The sequence below is a fragment of the Molothrus aeneus genome, chromosome 12 (genome assembly GCF_037042795.1).
Source record: "Molothrus aeneus isolate 106 chromosome 12, BPBGC_Maene_1.0, whole genome shotgun sequence".
Classification (NCBI taxonomy): Eukaryota; Metazoa; Chordata; class Aves; order Passeriformes; family Icteridae; genus Molothrus; species Molothrus aeneus.
The window spans coordinates 13640252-13661279 of record NC_089657.1 but is presented as its reverse complement, the minus strand read 5'-3'; the positions used below and the strand labels follow the sequence as shown (position 1 = coordinate 13661279).

The window sequence follows — 21028 nt, the reverse complement described above, 5'->3', positions numbered from 1 at the left end:
TGTGTGCTTTGGCACATCTCCTCTTGTCATCCCACAGTAACCAGAGACTTTTACCAGGGCCTCACAGAAACTCTCCTCCTTCTGTCCATGTGGCTTTTCCTTTCCAGCAGAAATCCTGCCCACAGGGTCAGCAGAACCAGATGGGGAGAAGAAAATAATCTAATGCTGGTATTCTGAGTGAGAAGTCAACTGTTCTCCAAAAGGGATAGAGGATGGGTGGTTTCTGTAACCACTAATTGTGAGAGAAACTGTTTAGGGTGAAGTGATTCACTCTTCAAAACTACACAGTGGCAGTTTGAGTACCCTCAGTTTGTTCTGCCATGAGATCTTAATGTATAGAGAGATTTTCTCAGCTATCAGGGTCATCAAAGAGTCCTAAATCTGGTAGCTGATAGTTAAGTTTTTACTGGAAAGCAAGGCAGTATGATAAAAGGTTAGTTTGCTGAAGAATGTTTTCATTTCTAGTACTGAGAACCAGAGATCAGATATTCTTAGCATATTCTCTAGATATTAGCATTTACTTCTATTTCTACTCCACTGTTTTATTTAGAAATATTGTCTTGTCAGGGCTTCTAGTGGCTCTTTTTTAAATTTATCCTATCTCACGTCTTGAGGCCCCTGAACCCTGATTTTTAGATCGTTAAGCAAGTGGGTTAATAAGATTTTTCTATTTGGTGTTTTGGGAAGAAATTTCAAATCTCTTCTAACACAAATCTCTTCTCAAGAGATCACCAAACACTCTTCATTTGAACCAAGAATATAAAAGGGCCAGGGGTGGGATTGGAGTATTTGCATGCTTATTGCTTGATTTTTTTTTTTCTTCCAAATGCAGTATTGACAGAAAAGCTGTAAAATTGACAGAAATCAAAGTAATATTCTTTAATGTAAACTGTTGCGAAATTTTATAATTTATTGCAGTAAGTGCTCCCTTTCACTGTTTCCTATAAATGTATAATTTTATTTTTCAGACTTGCATGAATGTACTGATTGGCAGTGTTCTTGTGGTTTGACTTTTCATCACCAGTTGGAACAGGAAAACTTTGAAGAAAGAGCCAAAAGCAAATCATGAACAGTGCAGTTTTTTGTTTTTTTTAAAGGCTGGAAAACATTTCCTTATCAGCTAAGGCATCGTTCAGCATCTGATTAGGGTGTTCTAGAGACATCTAGAGATGTGTGATGGCACCATTAGAGCATAAATAAGGCTCAGGAATCCACACAAGCTAAGTGTTAGTGCAGTGTTGCAGGCAGGCTTGGGCTGCTGCTGTGAAATGACCTTTTCCATGTTCAAAAGCCCTTTAGGAGAGTTTGGGTGTAGTAATCTGTTGTGTTTACTGGGAAACTGAGAGGAGTTATTTTGAAAATCGATGGCCAGGAATGAAATTAAGCCAAACAGTGGAGGCAAACATTGGATCTGCAAACCATTTATTGGTAACAAAAACAAGATGGAAAAGGAGTTTCCCAAACAAAAGAGGGCTAGAAGAGACAGAAAAGAAGGAAGAGAAATGGAAAAAGCTTGCGGGAGAGGGGGGAGAGAGGAGACAGAGGGACAAGTGGAGCTCGGGAGCGCCGTCCATGTCCCGTGGTGGGGCTGGGCACTGGACAGGAGCTGAGGGGGGAGAGCAGCAGGGCCAGGAGCCTGGATGGGCAGTGGGCAGGGCTGGACAAGGTGGGCCAGGCAGGGACACAGAGACAAGCAGGGCATTGGTCAGGGACACAGGGAGGCAGGATGGACATGAGGGTGAGCAAGAGACAGTGAGGGCAGGAGAGGCAAAAGATAGGCTGGGGCCAGGGCAAAAAGCCTAGGATTCCAAAAGCCCCCACAAGATGGAAGCATAAGCTCCAAAAAGAGGTTCAAAAAAGCCCCCCAAGGCTTAGGATGCAGTCACTTTTTATGCCTCTTGGCTTCTCCCAAAGTCTGCCTGCTGACAGGAGACTTGATGTCAAAAAAGAGTGGTTGGATGTTGAGTAGGTTTTATTATGCTGAAGGATTTTCAGTTATCAGAACCCTTCCCAGTTGTGGTACTGTGATAGGAATGCAAGCTTTTTTCAGGGTCAGGAATTTCTGTGCAGACACTGAAAGTAAATATAAAATAAATTAATAACTCTATATAACAGGTTATGTGGTGATAGTACAAGTTAGAATTCTAGAGCAAGAAGAAATGCATGTAGTGCAACCCATGATTAAAATGGTCCCCGTGAATTGTTTCCAGTCTGTGATTAAAAAAAATGTAGGTGGTGTTCTATTGCAGTTTTTAAGATATCTTGCATCTTTTGCCAGTGGCTATTATGCATTCAGGCACCTCAGGAACAAAGAAATGACAGAGAAATGGATGGCCTGGGTTTAACTAAGTAGGTGATGGTACAGATGAGGCCTGATAAGCTTAACACTCCATCTCTGTGCTGCCACTGTGGTTTGCAAGGAGATTAGAACTGTCTGACTGTGAGGAGGGCAAGCTCCACAAATTCACTCATACATGGCAGTTCTGTAATGAGGTGATACTTCATTCCTTAAACTACTGAACTAGAACTGCACAAACAGATGTGTGCCTCTGGCAGTGCTGTGCAGGCAGCACAGGCTCTGCCATGCCTCCAAATGCAAACACAATGTCCACTTGCCACAATTATATTTTATTGGTGTACACTGTTCTTTGTATGTTTGTAATAGTAAGGGACAAATTATGCTGTTGTGAAAAAGGGAAAGTAAATTTAAGGGTGTTTCTAATGCAGGGTAGGGTCTGAAGAGGATCTAAATAATTATTATAATTTTCAGTAGGTTAATGTGACAAAATTCATGTTGGAAATTGAGAGTACCTTTGCATTATATTGTTTCGTAGAAAAACTTTCAGAAAGCTCCCAAGATGGAGATGTGGCCCCACTTTGAGTGTTTTACACAGTGAAAAGCCCAAGGTCAGCTCAGACTCAGAACTCAGCTTCTCTGTGTTTGGGGGCAGCAGTTTCACAGAACCATGGAAGGATTTGAAATGACCACTGAGACCCTAATTCACACAGGGGTATCTTTATGTGCTGACTTGTTCTGCCTGCTTTAATAGCATCACTTGTGATTTTAACTTCAGTATATGTTAATTACTTTGCTGCTTAGAGGCCTGAATGCAGTTCACCAAGGTCATTGCAGTTGTGGTGCACACTGAGCAATTTATCAATAGGTTGCCTTGCAATGACCTGTGATTGTGGTGCCTTTGTTTGGTGTTCTGAGGTTTAGTGAAATTGTGTATTTTTATTAAGCAATGATATAGTTGCAATCTGCTGATGGCAGTTTGCTGAACCCTGTCACGAAGGATATATTTTTAAAGTGGAAACTTTAATTTCCATGTCTGTGAAAATGCATTGTTAATTACAGCAGCCTAAGGTTTACTTTGTACAAAAACAGTACTTAGAAGAACTTTAACACAATGAATATTTAAATTGTGTTCTTTAGAAAGCAACAGCACTCTCTTTTAAACCAGAGAACCAGTAACTTTATCTTGTTTCCTCTCCTAGAAGCTTGCTGGTCTAGAGACAGTCCATTGGATTAACAGGACCTCCAAATGTCTTTTTTCCTAGGAAGGGGATGCCTCTATTAAATGGTGATCACATAAACCTTGTCTTTTTTTTCAATTGCAAAGAAAGGGCATTATTTAATTATCAGTAGAGTTGAATAAAAAAAACCAAAAAAACTTAGCTGCAGCATAAACAAATGTAGTTTTCAGTGATAAGGCTTTCCATTATGGGATATTGAACCACACAAGACTTAGAATATTTCTACAGGTACATTCACTAGGAGAGTATTTGTGATGCTGAAATGTTATTTTTAGGCATTGGTCATTTATACTAACAAACAACCCAATCAGAGCAAGATCTTTTATTTAAGAAACAAATTTTCAAATTGCAGTACTTGAAAGTATCAGCTGGTATGTGCATATGCTCCCAAAAACACAAGCTGTTTTTTCTATGTGCAAATAAAGTAATAATTTTTAAGTGCTCTAAATGTATGAACAGAAAAGATACAGTAAGGAGATAACAATATGTGTTCATTTTATAATTAAAAAAATTTATGTGATTACTGTGTTCTTCTGCTTGCTTTCTCTCATGTGTGAAGGGAGGGAAAGTAAATTAATTACCATTAGCCTGAAGGAGAGCACACTGTACTCTTTACAACTTCATAGTATTGATTAGGCTGTTATTCATGGCTTCTATTCTCTGCTATGCAGATTGATGCATCTTTAATTCATAGATGCATTATCATTAATAGTGGTTTATTGACCAAGCAAAACAAAGCTGTTGTTGGGTCCTTTCTAGTGCCAAAGCTCTTGACTTTTTCTGATAAATGTATTTGTTTGTGCAGTCTATTACAGCCTCTGGAGTTAGATGGTTTATTTCTATATACTAGGGTGGTGATCTGTTGTGGTGCTACTATAGGTAATACACACTTTTTTTGTGAGATGATCTCTGTTGGTCATGTAATGAATTCCTAAATTACAAAAAACCCTTTCTGCTCCTTTTGAGAATCAGAAAAAAAGCTGAATAAGAATCTGTAGGCACACAGTTTTTGGTAATTGGGAATGGGGCTGGGCCCAGCCTCATCCCCAAGGGCACAGCTGTGAGCAGCAGGTGAGCAGCACTGACAGCAATGAGCCATGGAGTGCCCAGGGGCACTGAGCAACCACCAAAGGGAGCAGGGGGCACACAGGTGCAGGGCATCAACAGGAGGGGATAAAAGGCTGGGCTGAAGAACAAGAGGGGCAGACCCTTGCAGCCTTCTGAAGTGATGTTACTCTGCATGGGCAGATGCCTGAAGCCTTCTGATTTGGTAAGGAGTTGTTGTGTATGGGTTGAAGCTTTCTGAAATTTTGTGAGGATGCCCTGTGTATGGTGGCTGTCTCAACTGTGACTTGTGCTGTGACAAGCATCCCATGTTTGTGTATGTGTTTTACAGTGAACTGAACCTGGAAAACTCTCAGTGTAGTAGAATAAAGAATGTGCCCCGCATTTTAACTTGAGATAGGTTTGCTTCAGATTTAATTTGGGCAAATTTCTTTTAAGTTTTCACAAACAGAACTAAGCTGATGGTTTGCTGAAATGCTTCCAATCTGATCAGATACTGACTTGTGGGTACACAAAAATAAATCTTTTCTAGCTTAGTAGCCAACTTATTTTCTTGTTTAGTTTTGTGGGATTTTTGAGAGAGGAAAAAAAGACAGGTTTGTAATACAGGTGTAAGAGTACACAAATTTCTGAGTAAAGGGTCTGAATCTTGTTCATTTTGGATGATAGGTTTTGATGGTGATGTCATTTAGCAGATATGTACAATTAATAAAACCAGCTTGAGTTTTCAATTTTGGAAGAAATAAAAGCAGAAATTGGGGCTGCTGCACTTCATGTTGCTCCTCTCTGCAACATTTGGAATTGCTCAGGGTTTGTTTACTCTTTGCAGTGATGTTTGGGAATACCTACATGTGGGTATGATATGTTACCCGCTCTATTGTTTAGAGTATTCATCCAATTTTCATAAAAAACCCAAAACAACCAATAAAAAAAAAAAAACAAACAAAAAACTTGCAAAAAACAAAACAAAAAGAAAAAGCAAACCAAAGAAAGAGCTACAAACAAAACTCTGGCTGCATTTTGATGCACAGGACTTTTCCTTAATGAGGTTTTAAGTGTCATTTTTAAAAGTGTAAGAAAGAAAAAACTTTGTTGAGGGAAAAACATTTTGAGAGCCAGCGTGCCAGATGCCAGTCTAAGACTCTCATAGCTTAATGGTCCAAAGAGAAAAGGATCTGCACAAGTTCTGCTGTCCAGGGCATTAGTTTATATCATATTACAGCCCTTCAAAGGCAGTTATTAAATATTGGATTAAGGGTGGTTTGGCAGTTGAACTTTAACCCTTTGTTTGTCCTTGTCTGTTCACCAGTTTGTTTTGTGAAGTTTTGAAGGAAATAATGATGGATCTGCTGCTCTCCAGAAGGATACAGCAGGGCTGGCCATCCTCTGCTCTTTCTTTGAAGTTTTATAAGTGACTGGCAATCACATATGGAAGGGAAAAGCATTAGCTTGTGTGGCAAAACCACAAATATGTTTTCACACTTCCAGGCAGTGCCAAATGCTATAGTTAGGTTCCCAAATATTTTTTTTCTTTTTTTATGGGTAACTTATTGAATTCTTCTCAAGACATCTGCCCCCAGACCACATGCAGGTGGTCTGATTTTCACAGATGCTGAGAATAGACTGATGATGCTGGCTTTGATAGGACTGAGGGGAGTCCAGATTTTTGAAAACGTAGTAATTAATGTTCAGTCATGAGCTGAAGAATTGGGAGCCTAAATTTAGGTACCCAAATTCAGGTATTCAGGTGTTATGCTTTTTCTTGTTATTACAATTCCCCTTTGATCTGTAGTTTCTGACACCTCTCTGAAGCCCTAAATCAATAGAAGTACTTGTATCAGGTGTGTACAGAAAAGTGCAATGATGAGCCAGAGCAACAGGGATCAATGCCATGTCCTTCAGAGTGACAAACAATGAAATAGAAAGCTCGTTTAAGAGTTAATGTTGAAGGTACCACACAATGGTTTAGAGGTATCCAAGCAGACAAATGTTCATTATAGAGAACATTGCAAAACATAATTTGTGTCCTGAGCAGATTGTGTTTCTTTTCCTGAGGAACAAAAGCCATTAGAGGTTCTTAAAAGCAGAGCTTTTGGACCTTCTCAAAAGGCATGGATATTGCATGGAGATTGCTAAGCAAAGGTTTGTCTTGGAACACACTTCTTTTTTTTTTTTCTTTTTTTCTTCTGCATACATTCCACTTTATTTCAAGTTTTCTTGGCTGCTCATTTTATTTTATTGCTCATTTAGGGGCAACCATGAAGGGTGGGAAGCCAATTGTGTAATTTTTCTTAGATGGAAAATAAGTGCTGTCTAATAAAAGTCTATAGAAACAGCAAAACCTGATACAAGAGCTTGGTGTAAGGCAGGCATAGGTCCAGGGGGAACAGTAAGGAGAGAAAGAGACATTCAGTGATAAGAGAAGTATAAAAAGAAAAAAAAAGAATTACCAGAATGTCTGATTGAAAAAAAAATTTTGTGGTTGTATCCTGTGACCTTTCAGAACAAGGTAAGATGTCTCTTTTGGGTGTTCTTGTTTCCAGCAAACATGAAGGCCTTTGGAGAAGACTAATGCAGCTTTGTGTACAAAAGAAAATGTTGTAGTATCTCATTCCTGCTGAGCATTGGTGATGGTAGTGAACTGTCAGGTCACCTCCTTCTGAATCTTCGTGGCTTAGAAAAAGTGGCCAGGGTGAAAGGATTGCATTCTCAGATTGCTTCAGTGTTTTGTGAGGAGCACGTTCGTTGCACATGCTTTTAATATACTTACTTTCACCTGAAAATATACAGAAGGCTTTGCCCTGGATGAACACAGCCTCTGGATCGTGTTTAATTCTGTAGATTACACTGATAAGTGTTTTGTTCCTCATGGAAGCAGTTCATGTGAAAGACTGTAGTGGGTTTTCAAGAGTATCCAGATCAGCCTTATGGAAAAAGGAGTCTCCAGGGCGGTTCCAGAATGTTCTTATTCAGTTTAAATGAGGGCTTTATGTTCTTTTCTAAAATAGAAGCAAAGGTGTGGGTAATTGTATAGACAGCTTCTGTGAAATATATTTCCAAAGCAGCTTTAATAGCCTTTGTTAAGTAGCTCTTGAAAATCCTTGCTGGCCTGTGGAGATGTTTCAGATGTCTGAAAGCATTTGCAAGACAATAGTTGCTTTTTCAGCCATTTTCAGTTATGATTAAATTGACATTCAGGGGAGCTGGTGAGGGGACCCTGCTGGGGAAGGAGCCCCAGGTGCCACTGCCATGGGCAGCCAGGAAAACCCTGCCGGACATTTCTGACTGGGGCTAGCACTGACCAAAGCAACTCTGTTAAAGGGAGGGATGGGAGTGTATTTCCAATTGCTGTTTGCTTGGAATTGGATTGTCTATCTAGTTATTTGGATCACCCATTTGTGGTGTTTTTCTTTTCATTAGCTACTTTGGGTAAAAGTTAAAATACTGAATTAATCTCAGAGAAAAAGCTTTTGAACCTCTTGGAGTGTGTTTCCTTATCTTTTAATTTATTAGATGCTATAAGTTATGCATTACCAATGTGGCTGCTTTTCTAAAATCATAGTTGTGATGAGAAGTACTCTGTGGTAGAGTAGCTTTTATCTTCCCCCACTAGCTGAGCTGTTTTAACCATGCTTGTATTCCAATTAATGCTCTTCACATGGTATTTTCAGTTATATAGATGCTATATATATTTACATATAGATAGACTTAAACATATCTAGTTGTGAAAGGTTCAAGGGAACACCTTGTGTGGCATTTCACAGATGGGGCAGAGGAATGTTGCTAAATCAGGAGTTGGGTTGTTTGGTTTTGATGATCATTCAGCTGAATGCTTTAATGGATTGGGTTTTGTGGCATTTACATATAGCCATGAGGTAAAAATAGGTCAGAAGTAAATATCTTTGTAAAGATTAAATATGCTGGGAGTATAGTGCCCTTGCAGTGATTTTAATGTGCAAATTATTTTGCAAGGAAAGCAGTAACTATCCTTGTCAAGTCTGCTGATGATAACAAATTTCCCAGGATATAGTTGATCTTTGGCTACAACATACCAGGTACAGCATTGAGTAACTAATCACAGTAAAGAAGTATGCAAAAATATTCCAATATTTTGTTTTAAAAGTGTATTTTGTGAAGTAACCAAACTGGGCTTGGAGGCAACAGGAGTTCCTCAGACACCAGTGTGTGTGGGAGTCAAATGTGATGGGCTAATCCAGAGCTCCTAGGAGCTGTTTGATGAAGTGAGTGAGAATTTCTCTGCAGAAAATGAGTGTGCAATCACACTGGGCATTGCTGATGGATTTCATCAACGCAAAGAGGTTCAGGAAAGGTTAATAGGAGTGTGTAATGTGGTGTAACACAAACTCTCAATTACTAAGGAGTTCTCTAATGTCAAGGTGAGGAGAAGTGCGCTGTTGTGATTCATCTTGCCATGCAGATCAAGAGGAAGTTAACAAAGCTGACTGTGGTTTATTGAGCAGGGCATTGGAAGAATAACCAAGAGAGCTTGTTCTCTTTGTAGTTCTGAACTGTTGTGTGACATTGGGCACATCACTGAATTTAAGGATAGCTCAATATCCTCTTCTATATGGAGATTTTGATCTACATGCTTTATAAATTCTTTGAAACTCTGTGGGTAAAAAACTTAATACCAACTTTGAACTAAAATAATTTTGTTCAACAACAAAATAAAAAAGCCCTAGTTGTTTATTTTGTTAGAGTTGCTCCACTGAATGAATGCAGTTCAGAGTCAGGAGAAACAGATAGCAGCATAAGAGTGGCACTCTGACAAAACCACCCCACCATGGGGTCAGCGTGATAAGGGGAAAATACAGAATCTTGTAGGAATGAGAGATTCACAGATGAGTCTGTCAGAGGAGTGCACCATCTGTATTTGATATCTCTGCTGTGCCTGTGCCATCTGAGTACCCTTCTGCTCAGTGCAAAAGCTCAGACTCCCCCTCACATGCGCATGGGAGGCTGGAGAAGGTTTTTAATTTGGCTTGCAGTCGGGTTTGTTCCAGCAGTGCATACATGGTTAGTGACCCCTCAGCTCTAATGAGGCATTCAGAGGCTGTGCTGGAAAATTTTCAAACTTCTCCTGGGCATTGCTCTACCATCTCCCACATACAGGAGGGATGTGTGCTCTATGGTAGAGCACTGCAAGAGCTCAGGCCACATAAGGGTTGAACTGTCACTGGTTTAATCCCATCAATTTGAATATGGATATTTTCCTATAAAATGCTGTGATAGACTTTCCAGATGAAGAGTAATTTATATTTGTTTTGATTCAAAAGCCCAGAGCCATGTTTTGCTATAGTCCCTGCTCTGTGCATAGCTTTTTAAAATTTCAACAGAACTGTTAGTGGAGTAAGGCAGCAACTAATGAGACATTTTGAGTTTGCTCCATGTATATGGCAGGTTTTGGGTTCTATAATTTAAAAAGCCCACAAAACCAAAACCCATATAAAGTGCAAAGAGGAAAAGATGCTTTTAAAACACCTGAATAAATGACATTTTAAAAAAAATTGCACAGTTGTGCAAAAAAAAATACATGTAAAAATTGTTATACGTTAAGAGGAGTAAATAAAAATGAAGGGGCTTAATGTTAGATTGCAATGAAGAATAGATTTTTGAAAGAAAAAAGAATTTCTTTATGCATAGGAAAATAGTTTATTATCAGCCTTCTGATCCCTACAATTTAAATGAACTTGACATAAAAATTCAAGGCTAGTTCATCTAGGAAAGTCAACTTTAGTGATAAATTCATGCATTTAGGGGTCAAGAATATGGTCAGAACTATGGCATAACTTTTGGCTCTGTAACTAAAGAAACTGCTTTAAGAGCTGCAAATTGTATCAGCTGCAAGCGTTTTGCAGCCTTTCAGGCTCATTGATTACATCTGATTGTTGGGGTATCTTAAATATCGAATCAAAATATTTCTATTAAGTTTATTAACTCCTGTGGCCCTTCAGTCCAGCACTGCCTCTCTGAAGGGAGTCACTGCAGGGGACTGCATGGCAGAGGGAGTGAAACAATTCTAAACTGTTCAAGCTCTGCATAGCACAGCCTTTCTGCTGGGCCAGAGATATTAATTGAAATCAAAAGTTGGTGATTTAATCAAAAGTGTATGTTTCTGCAATCTCTCTTTACATTCACAACATTGAGGCTTTCACATCTGAAAGTGGTTTTTTGAAAATGGCATGGGGTAAACACACATTTAATTTTTTCATGGAAACAATGGATAGATTGGATATTTGATCTGCCATTTGCATGCTGGTTCTGCTTTTTCATTATAAAACATAAAATGTATATATGCACATATAGTTTTAACATGCCTGTGACAAAATCTCTCAACCAGCAACATTTGTGAAGTGTGTGCAATAGAGCTATGAATGCACCTCAGAGGCAAATTACAGCTCCAAACAGGCAACACAGAGAGATGACTTTTAAAGTATTATTGCAAGATTCCTGTTGAATTCCTTTCTTTAATCAGGATGGTAGTGGTATTTACTGGCTCTGAAAATCCCAGGGAGGGGGGAGAATTTTCATCATAAATGGGTAGTGTTCTGCAGATGTACAAAGCAACCAGAGCCCTTTTCAAAGACTGAGACTAAGGATGGTGTGCACACATGTAAGTAACTTGAAATATTTTTGTTTACGGCACAAAGGTGAATATCTTGATTTTGATTAGACTTGATAAAAGTAGATACAAATAAGATCACAAAGACCATGTTTCTCTTTAGAATAAAAACAAGGAGAAAAAAATTGAAGCTGAAGTCGTGTCTTGCTTCAGGAGTGGATTTCTTTTCCTGCCTTGGTCACTCTAACTCCATGGGTTTTGGTGTGGTTTGACTTTGCTTGGTTTTGTTTGTTTTGGGGACTCTGGTAAATTTTTTTGTTAGCAATTCTTAGTCTGTCTGTATTTGTGTTATCTTTCAGTGCCAAATATTTAGATTGCATTAAACACTTCTGATCTGAGTTTTGTACAGATAGCTTTTTGGTTTGTTATTTCTAGATGATCACTTACCAAGAAAAAACTCCCACACCTAAACCAGTGAAAAACATAAAAGCATTAAGGGTTCTGACAGTGAAATACTGTCTGTCTTTCCCCGGTGCTTATGTGAAATGATCTGGCAAAACAGATACTGAAGAAATAATTTATTTTTTGTGGGCTTTCTCAAATGATAAATGGTCTTGTCTCTCTAGAGAATTTCTTACCAAATGGTGATTTTTGCAAGCCAACAGAATCAGCATTTCAAGTATTTTTTTTTTTTATAATGCAGCAAATCAGAAGTTGTACCTGCTTCATCTTCTAGACAATTGGAAATTCATTTATCAGAAGTTTCCAACTATGCCTCTAATATTTCATACTCTTTTTTAAGCAAGTCAATTGTTTATAGCAAAGTTAGAGCTATTTTTTCTCCTTTTAATAAAAATACACATGTATTATTGCCTATGTTACAAATGATGAGAATTATCAGTTTCTCTTAATGAAGTAAAATTAGGGAAGATTAAAAAAAGCTTAAGGGCTGTTTTTTTATTTTTAATAAAAGAAAACAACAACTTTGTCATCAGTTTCATTTTTTTTACAGGGAAGGGAAATGATAGTTTAAGGCATTGTTTGTGTGAGCAGCTTCATAGTGGTAGTGCACTAAGGCAGTTTGCAAGTCTGGAGTATAAAGGCCCAAAAGCTTGGTTTTCTCCACTATTCACTTTGCTTAACTGGAAAAATAGTGTCATGCTGCTTTCTCAAGATGACATAAAATATAATAATTTCATTTTAAAATTTTTTCAAATTCATTTTAGAGGGACTATGCCTTTGCTGTTTTAATTTATTGAAACTTAACCCCAAATTTAATATGTAAAAATTTAGTGATGGGGAAAGGATGTGGGCCTGGAGGTCAGACAGCCTCTGCAGTGAAAGGAGGAGAATGCAGTGTTAATGACAGCCTTTGTTGTGGTTTTATTGTAGTTTGGTTTTGTTTTTTCACTATCCTGTGTGATTCAGGTTTCCTGCATTGATAGTTGTTATAAAATCAAGTTCTTTATGGGTGGAATCTAAATCCCAGCATCCTGCAGAGTGAGCACTGAGGGCACAGACACCCCCAGGTCAGGCTGGCACCTCTCCCCTCCAGGCACCAGGAGAGCAAAAACAGCTGCAAGTTTTTTACAACCACATACTTCTCCTGTTTTGGAACCTCCCAGTGATGGCTGAAAAAATGATAGAAGTGATTTTTTTGTGGCAGTGGAATTCCAAGTATAAAATATGTATTACATAAACCTCTTGGTTGCCCAGGGTCTTGCAGACCAAACTCTCCTGGTTTTGTTGCAAATGTTCTTTAAGGTTTCCAGCAACTGAGCAGAGTTGCACACCATGCAAGATGTGGGGTCTTTTCAAATAGATCTGAAATAATATCTTCTGTTTCTTCCAATTTCTTCTTTTGTGTTGGAACTTTGGCATTTGAATGATGAAAAAATGCATTTATTTACTATAAACTGGCATAATTATAAGATCATAAATGAGGAGTTAAGAAATCATTCACATCTCTTTTGAGTGCCAGTTATTTTTAGTTTTCACAAGTACCCGTTACTCAACATTGAGAAGTGTGGCTTTTTAATGTGCTTTCACAAGAGCCTAATAGACCATGTGGTAGGGCTCTGTGTGCCTAGAAAATGTTGTGGGTTTCAACAGTTCCATTCAGTTTTCAGGCAAGCACTGTGAATAATTGCCTGGCTTTCTTCACTCAATGGCAAAGCTCAAATCAATAAATCTGATGACCTGAAAGCTGTCTTTTCGAGTGATGCATTTTAGAATACTTTCTAAAAACTCAAAGGTCAAGTCTAAAGGAAACATTTTTATCAGGAGGTGATATGTTGAACATGATCTGTGCAGCTGGAAATAAGGGATTCAAATTTGTACTTGATTTGTTTAAAATTCCCCAAAGCGTCAAATCCTGTGAGATGTGGACAGACATTGACATCATTAATTAACTGGCAGTGTTTTCAGTTTACTGATCATTTACTGCATTTTATCATGGTGTTGGTTACAATAGCATTTGCCTCTCTTGTCTACTGTGCTCTTATATTTTCTCCAGTGAATAAAAAATAAAAGTGCATTTTTCTATTTTAGAAAAATCCCTTTTATCTCGAGTAATGACATAAATGGACTTCAAGAGTTGAAATCAGAACTCTGTTGATGGTATCTAAGTGCAGATCAAAGGGGGGGGAAAACCCAAATCTCTCTGCCTGCCTTGAGGGAGTGAAATGCAAGGGGTTTGTTTGAGGTTTCTTAGGTTGCTAGATTGCTATTAAGGTCTCAGACTAGAGATTTCATGACAGGCAATAATGTGGAAAAATGAAGTTATTTCTGAAATTACATATATAAAATATTGCCCTAAATATTTACTGACAACTTTGTATTTTTAACTTCGTTCTGAAATTGTCTGCAAATTGTTTTATTAAATATTGTTTCATTATCAAAACATTCGCACAAGTTTTTACAGAGAAGTGTAAAGTTTAAAGGAAGTACAAAGTGTCAGTCTATCTTGAAAATTAGTTTTGTTGGGGGAAATGGGTACAACATGTGCAGGCATTCTCTTAACAGAAGAGTCCTTTCTTGCATCACCAGCCAGGACATAACTGGCTTATTCACTGTTTTGAACATTTTAATATTCATCCAGCTGCTTTGAACCACTGTTTTTGGTCACCTTATTCTTCATTGTCTCTCTGGAGTTCTATAAAAATCATCATTCTGCAGGCAAATTTTAATGATAATTTTTTTTTAATGGTAGCATTTCATTTTATTCACTCAAACACTGTGGGTTGCCCCAAAGTCTGCTGGAGAGGCTGGGGAGATATTTTTGGCACAGGGGCTGATTGGGAGGAGGCAGGTGTGCCTTCCTCTCCCTCCCTGTGCCATGGAGGTGCAGGTTTGTGGTCGGGTGAAGGGTTTGGTGATGGGCAGGGATCAGTTCAACAAAACTGTGCATGTTTTAGAGAGAGAGGCAAACCATGGCCAGAGTGGAAGCCAACAGTTCTTAGAGTACAGGCTGCAGTGGAAGAACGTGGGGAAGAAGGATGTCCTCAGCATGAAATTCTTTTTAATAATTAAATTTTTACGAAGCTTCCTTGGAGTATTGATATGCAGAAAATAGAGGATAAAACTTGTTTTCAATATATTTTTAGTGCTTAGGCATTCTGAGAGTTATTCAGACTGTGAAATATAATGCTCATGATATTGGCTAAAGGATGCTTTGATGCTTGTGTTTAGATGAAGGCTCAAGTTGATGTGCTCTGTTTAGGCTTTTCTTTGCATGAAAAGTTAAGCATGTCTAGATAAGCTTGTAGTGTGAGTACTCCTAATGTAAGTTTTGTATACATCTTGTGAAATAGGCATCTACAGGAAGTTCAGCTGAGGAGGATTCTAGGTTGCTAAGGCATAGGGATTGCCAATCATATCACTGTTTTTACATGATTTTTGGAGGAGATACAAGGATTTTTCGTTACTTTTTTTTGGCTCTTGTTTAGTTGTGGGAAAGAGTAATTTAAACATTGTGAAGGGGAGTTATCGTTTTCCTACAGTGCATGAGATAAATATTGTTATTACTTTTCAAATGGACTTCTGGTTCTAATCCAGTTATTCTCTCCCCATGACAGCATCTTGGCACAAAGCAGCCTGCTGTCACGCAAATAAACATCAAATAAATGAGGAATGTCAGCAAAAGTGTAATATAAAACGAATAATTAGTTGTCAAAATTTCAGCTGGTTCCCTGTAACTTTTCCCTATTTTTCTTTTCTTCTTCCAGAAATACAAAGAATATGAGAAAGATGTTGCAATAGAAGAAATTGATGGCCTTCAGCTTGTGAAAAAGTTAGCAAAGAATATGGAAGAAATGTTTCATAAGAAGTCTGAAGCCGTACGGGTAAGCAGCAGAACAATCTGCTATTTCCTTCTATGATGTAAAACTAAATATATGGTTTAGGCTCTGCTCTGAAGGCTGTACTAGCAATTGAAGGTGCTGAAGTGGAAATGCTAAAGCATTCAGAAGTATTTTAGGATCACTGTTCAAGAGAATAGATTTAAATTATGTATACCATCATAGACAAATGTAAGAGTGTGCAATGAGATTGGGACTACCAATTTCCAATATGAGTTTGTAACACATCACTGTGTGCAGTAAAACCTAAGTGCATATGGTTGAAATGTTAGATTTTAAAATATCCAACTAAAGCAGACTTAATTTCAGTGCTCATTATTATACAAATAGTATTGGAGGGAAATGTCTGAGTTCAGTAACTGTCCTTTAGTTCAGAAAAAGATGCAAACACTTCAAATGGTAAACATTTTAATTGTGGTAAGTACTGCATCACTCTTCAGGCAACTTGTTAATGATCACTGAAGAACTAGTCTGCTCTCTGATTTTTTTTTTTTTTTATTTTTCTATCTCCATTCTGATCCTCCTTTTCTAATAGCTTTGGTGTCAATTAGACTTACTATAAAACCAAGAAAAAAGTTTTTATGTTTTGTTATATCAAATAGGAGTTTGTTGTAACATGTGTGGTCTAAAGAGTAAAAAAAAAAAATCTTCCTGTTGTAGTTTTCCTTTTGCATTATTCTTTGTTAGAAATTGAGGTCACTGCCTGGAAGAGTGTGGCATCACCCCTGTCAGCAAACTCACAGGACATTATGGTACTGCTGTTTACCATCAGCTGCTCTATTTCAGCCAAACTTAGCTGCTCAATTGAGCTGAAGATCCTCCTGTCTCCACTGCAGAGCTGGAGGTATCACCCGAGGACAGGGATTCCTTTTGTGTGACTGAGGATACGATTCCACCCTCAGCCTTGTATTATTTGTTATGGTGCAAAAGGGAGGAAGGAATTTGGCTGCGTTTAAGAGGTTGAATTTTCAGGGCTGGCAGTGAAGTAAAACATATTTCAGCTTGTAAAACTGAGCTCACTTGGCAGGGAAGCAGAGAAAGACAATAAACATGGAACCCCGCAATGCTATTTTTACAGTGTGTTTTTCAGAGGAAAAACTACACTTTAATATGTGTGCAACAGCTTCCAGAAGCCTGAAGAATATTGACTTGGGGAAGGGGGAGGACCCTTTTCCTTGTTCTTTGCAGAGAAAACTGCTCCCCTGAGATCATAATGTGAACAAAGCATTCTTGGAGCAGCACTTGTTCAGAGCGAGAGGTGACCAGCGAGCTGCACACTTGGCTGGTGAGGGAATAGAATTCCACCAGGGAGGAGTGGGGTGGGGAGGAGCAGTTTGTGTCTCAATTAGAGCTTCATAACAAATGTTTAGAACAGGTTTGGTCTCTTCATACAGATGGTGTTTTTATCTAAGGAGGGAAAAAAAATACAGGATCAATATAGACCACCATGCTCTGAGTGAAAACAAGCCCAAATTCCGCGAAGTTAAACCATGCGTGTAATCTTGAGTGAATGGGTTTTAGTGCTGGAAAAAGTGACTGAAATCCACAGCCTTTCTGGAAGGTTTCCATCTTTGGAAAGGAAGCTAAAAGCATGGTTTGGACAGGGTTACTTCTTTTAAGAAATGATCTGTTTAGTGTACTTTCAAATTAAGCTATTAATTTTTGCTTAATTATATAAATTGGTCCTTTTTGATGCTAGAGATGTAAAGAATGACCCATTCTGTTCTAGTAGTAAGTAGTGCTTGGTAATTTGCATCTTGAGAAGTACAAAAACCTTCGGTACAACACAAGTTTTGCAAAAATTTCATCCTTGGTTCATCACAACTAATTTTCCCCTCATATCTGGGGAGGTGAGATGGGAATTAGAAAACTCCTCTACACTTAAGAGCTCTGTTCCATCCTGGTACTGGATCATCTTGTCTCTAAAATGCTTGAATTTTGACATAAGCTTTTGATGGAAACTTGTGCAAGAGCACTGAAATGTACAATTCAGAGCAATATGTCAGGTATATTGGTGGTGATGTTGGAGGGAGTCCTAAATGAAGAATACCATACAAAACATCCCTCGGCCTTAGAAATAACGGGGACATGATTGTGAGGCTGCAAGTCCAAGAACTCAGAAAATGTGTTCCAATATTAGCCCAAATTGTTACCCTACACCACTGAGTGAATTTGCTTCAAGTACACATTAAAATGTTTTATCCAGAAGCATTTTGGGCTAAACATACTTCTTCAGGTGTTAGCAGATGAAGCACTCTGAAAGTGTTCAAAAATTCATAGCACATACAGTGTTTGATTTGTAGAAAAGGTCAAGAAGAATGAGTTTTTGTGGAGGTTTTTTTTGGTTTCTTTTTTTGTTTTGATTCTCCTTGATGCTTTCAAACATATGAACTTTTTTGAAGCTACTAATCACATGTGAACTCTTCTCCCTTCTCCCCCTTAATATTCTGGATGAATTTTTATCTTTCTGTCTCATCGCTTTTCATGGTGATTAGTTGGTTCAGTGTGATTTTTATCATATTCATTCCCTGTTTGAATTACCCTTCAGTATGCAATTATCCTATCACAAATTGTCCTATTTTTGTTCTGTCAGATACATAAGATAAATGGAAAACTGAAAGTACTAAACCAATTATATAACCTTTTGTCATCTACTTTCTGATGGAAAACCTTGCAAGCAACATTCCCCCCCACTCCTTCTCCCCAGTGTTCACTATTTACCTTAGGTTTATATCAGTTCAGGATATTCCTGTTAACCATTTCCTTCCTAAAGCTGCCCTACCTGATTGAATTTCAGGCAGGCAGCTTTGTGTTTTATTTTGAAGTATTTGTGACATGAATTAAGTTAAAATCCCTGTGAGCTGTGTTTTGGTTCAATGCCTCTGGTGTTTTGTTTCTATCTGTGACAAAGGTAAATGAATCCATTTACTTTTAATATTACAAAGCTTGAGATGGGAAAAATCTTACTGTCCATAAGGTGACAGACACAGACACGTTTCCTGTACTGTTCAGCAGTTGTTTTAATTTTACAGCCAAACACAAATAATCCATTTGAGACCTTTGTGTAGTCTGCTGTCACTTGAGGTATTGCTGCTTTTCTGGGACTTTTACTGATTTCACTCATAGGAAGTTTGCTTCATCAGTCTTAAAGTTACCTATGATTTCTTTTGAATATAATTTTTAAAGGTTTTATGATACTTCAGTGACTTTACTAATTTGAAACTGAATGGGAATGAATTATGTGACATAATGCTCAGTAGGTAACAATGACCATGCCAACAAACTTGATAGTGAAAAAGAGGTTAAAATTGTTCATTTGGTGCTTTTACTTTTCCTAGTTATTGACATACTGGGAAAAAATCGAAGGCTAGAGGGAAGAGAAAAAGAGCAAAATGAAAGATAACCAAGTTATTAGGGAATGTTTGAAAAGCTATTATTATAACTTTAGCTTAGTACTAAAATTTTGATTTCATTAATATTTTCTGGCAAATAAAGAGGTGCTATAAAAATTATTGTTGATTCACTGCTATGATGGCAAATCAAGTGTTAAGGATGGTTTTTCTTTAAGGCAACTACACTTGCTGCATGGAAAATGCAAATAAGAGGCTTCTTTTTATTAACTTTTCCTACTATAGCTACCTGGTGTTCATTGTGAAGCTGATTCTCATTATAACTGTACTGTGAAAAGTAATTGCTGTTGTACAGTAATTCAATTTCAGTGCATTCATGCATCAGTAAACCAGCGGGGTTTATCTAGAGAAACCTGGGACTCTAAAGCCTTTTATCATGAAATTCCACACGCAGACAAATGTTCTTCCAAGGAGTAGAATATTAGCATTTACATTTAACAAACATTTGCAATGAAGAGAAATGGATTTTTTTTTTCCACTGATGATTTTTACACCAGTCTTTAAGCTTTTTTTTTTGGGTACTGTTAGGATGGTACGGTTTATGCACAGTTCGAGCAATGTATGTGTTTGAGATATTTGTGCTTACTTATATGCATATGTGGTGTGCACATTTTAGTGTGCACATGTGTATTTGTGTGGGTGCAGATCTTCAGATGTGCATTTTGGGGTTTATATGTGCCGTATCAACAGCTGCAATTCACTATGGTTTTTCTGCATGTACATATATATGTAAGAAAGTATTAAACAGCACATACTGCATTCAGATATTTCAAATCAAATACTGGTGAATTGGTGTCCTGGTCAATAAATGAATTTTTATTTAAAGTGATGTGTTAATGGGTGCAAAATGAACTTGATTTGATGAGCAAAAGATCACCGCAAGTAATTCAAAGCTGAGAGTGAAAGTTGCTAGGGAGTGCTTCTTCATTCAGAGCACTGCAAAAGGTTTCATAGAGTGTAGGAAAGCTCAGTAAAAAATTAATACTGAATACTGTAGTCAGTAACTGTAGCTTTATTTACAAACCACCTCCAAATACTTTAATCTTTCCTTCAGTGTACTTGGAATTTAACTTATTTTTAGTGTGTAACTTAGTGGCAAGTTCCTTCCTATTTTAGGCAACAGTGAGGAATATTCCAGGTGCATTCTGAAATGATTTTTTTTTTTGGAGACTGTTTTAAATGTGCACTGGCTTGAATGCCTACTGTGCATTTTATTGCACTGTATTTTCATTCTGATTTTCTATCACTTTGATCAAGGCTAGATCGGGAATGGCATTCTTGAGAAGAGAAGCAAATAATCATTCATATTTTATATTTATATAATAGAATAGAAATAGATATTTAATGTCAAAACATATTACTTTTCTGGGCTCACTACTTCAAAGATAGAATAAACTAAGTTCCTTCCTTGAGCTAATTTGCATCTGTAGAATTAGAAGAAAAATGAATATCAATGTGAACTCTTTACAGCTGCAGCCAAATGGGGGCTGTATTGACCCCTGATTTTTTTATTTTAAATATAGCAATAGAGGGGTTTTTTAATCTGCAGATGGAAATGAAAAAAAAAAAACTTCAACATTAAGTTTATAAAATTACTGAGGGAAAAAAATTATAGATGGTTGTGGGTGGAAGGAAATTATGGTGAATCAACCCAGTATCACTATAAATAGTTTTAACTGACAGAATAAAGACATAAGGAATAAAGGAGAGATGGCTACAGTTGTGTTAATTACTGCTAACAAATTAAAGGTTTTCAGCAATATTTTTGTATTCACATTTAGTATTTTAACTGTAATTGTTGCTATTTAATTTTGGTGTCATTTAAATTTGCTCATAGTTTTACTGGTCTCCTTCATGTGTCAGTAATAAATTTGGGTTCTTGAAAGCATGAAGAGCTTTATTTTTACTTTTTTGAAAATTGGAATACATTAGAAAATGAAAAGATGGATAGCAATCCCCTGACAGTGGAGTATTCAATAGCATAATACATAACCTTGATAGCCATCATCTGGAGAATATTTAAAGGCACAGTAAATTTTTTTCTTCTTTATTGCTATTGGACTTGAAGATTGCTT

The 21028-nt window shown here is 37.5% G+C and overlaps 1 protein-coding gene across 3 annotated transcripts in view; it reads left to right on the top strand.

The window, feature by feature from the left end:
- Positions 1 to 21028, top strand: part of CACNA2D3 (calcium voltage-gated channel auxiliary subunit alpha2delta 3) — a 388352-nt gene that overhangs the window by 68423 nt on the left and 298901 nt on the right. For all 3 annotated transcript variants that reach the window (XR_010784371.1, XM_066557980.1, XM_066557979.1), the window contains exon 3: positions 15412 to 15528. Coding sequence is in view for 2 of the 3 variants with exons in the window: in XM_066557980.1 (XP_066414077.1) it covers positions 15412 to 15528 (117 nt within the window). In the remaining variant the exon portion in view is untranslated. The remainder of the gene's footprint in view (positions 1 to 15411; positions 15529 to 21028) is intronic.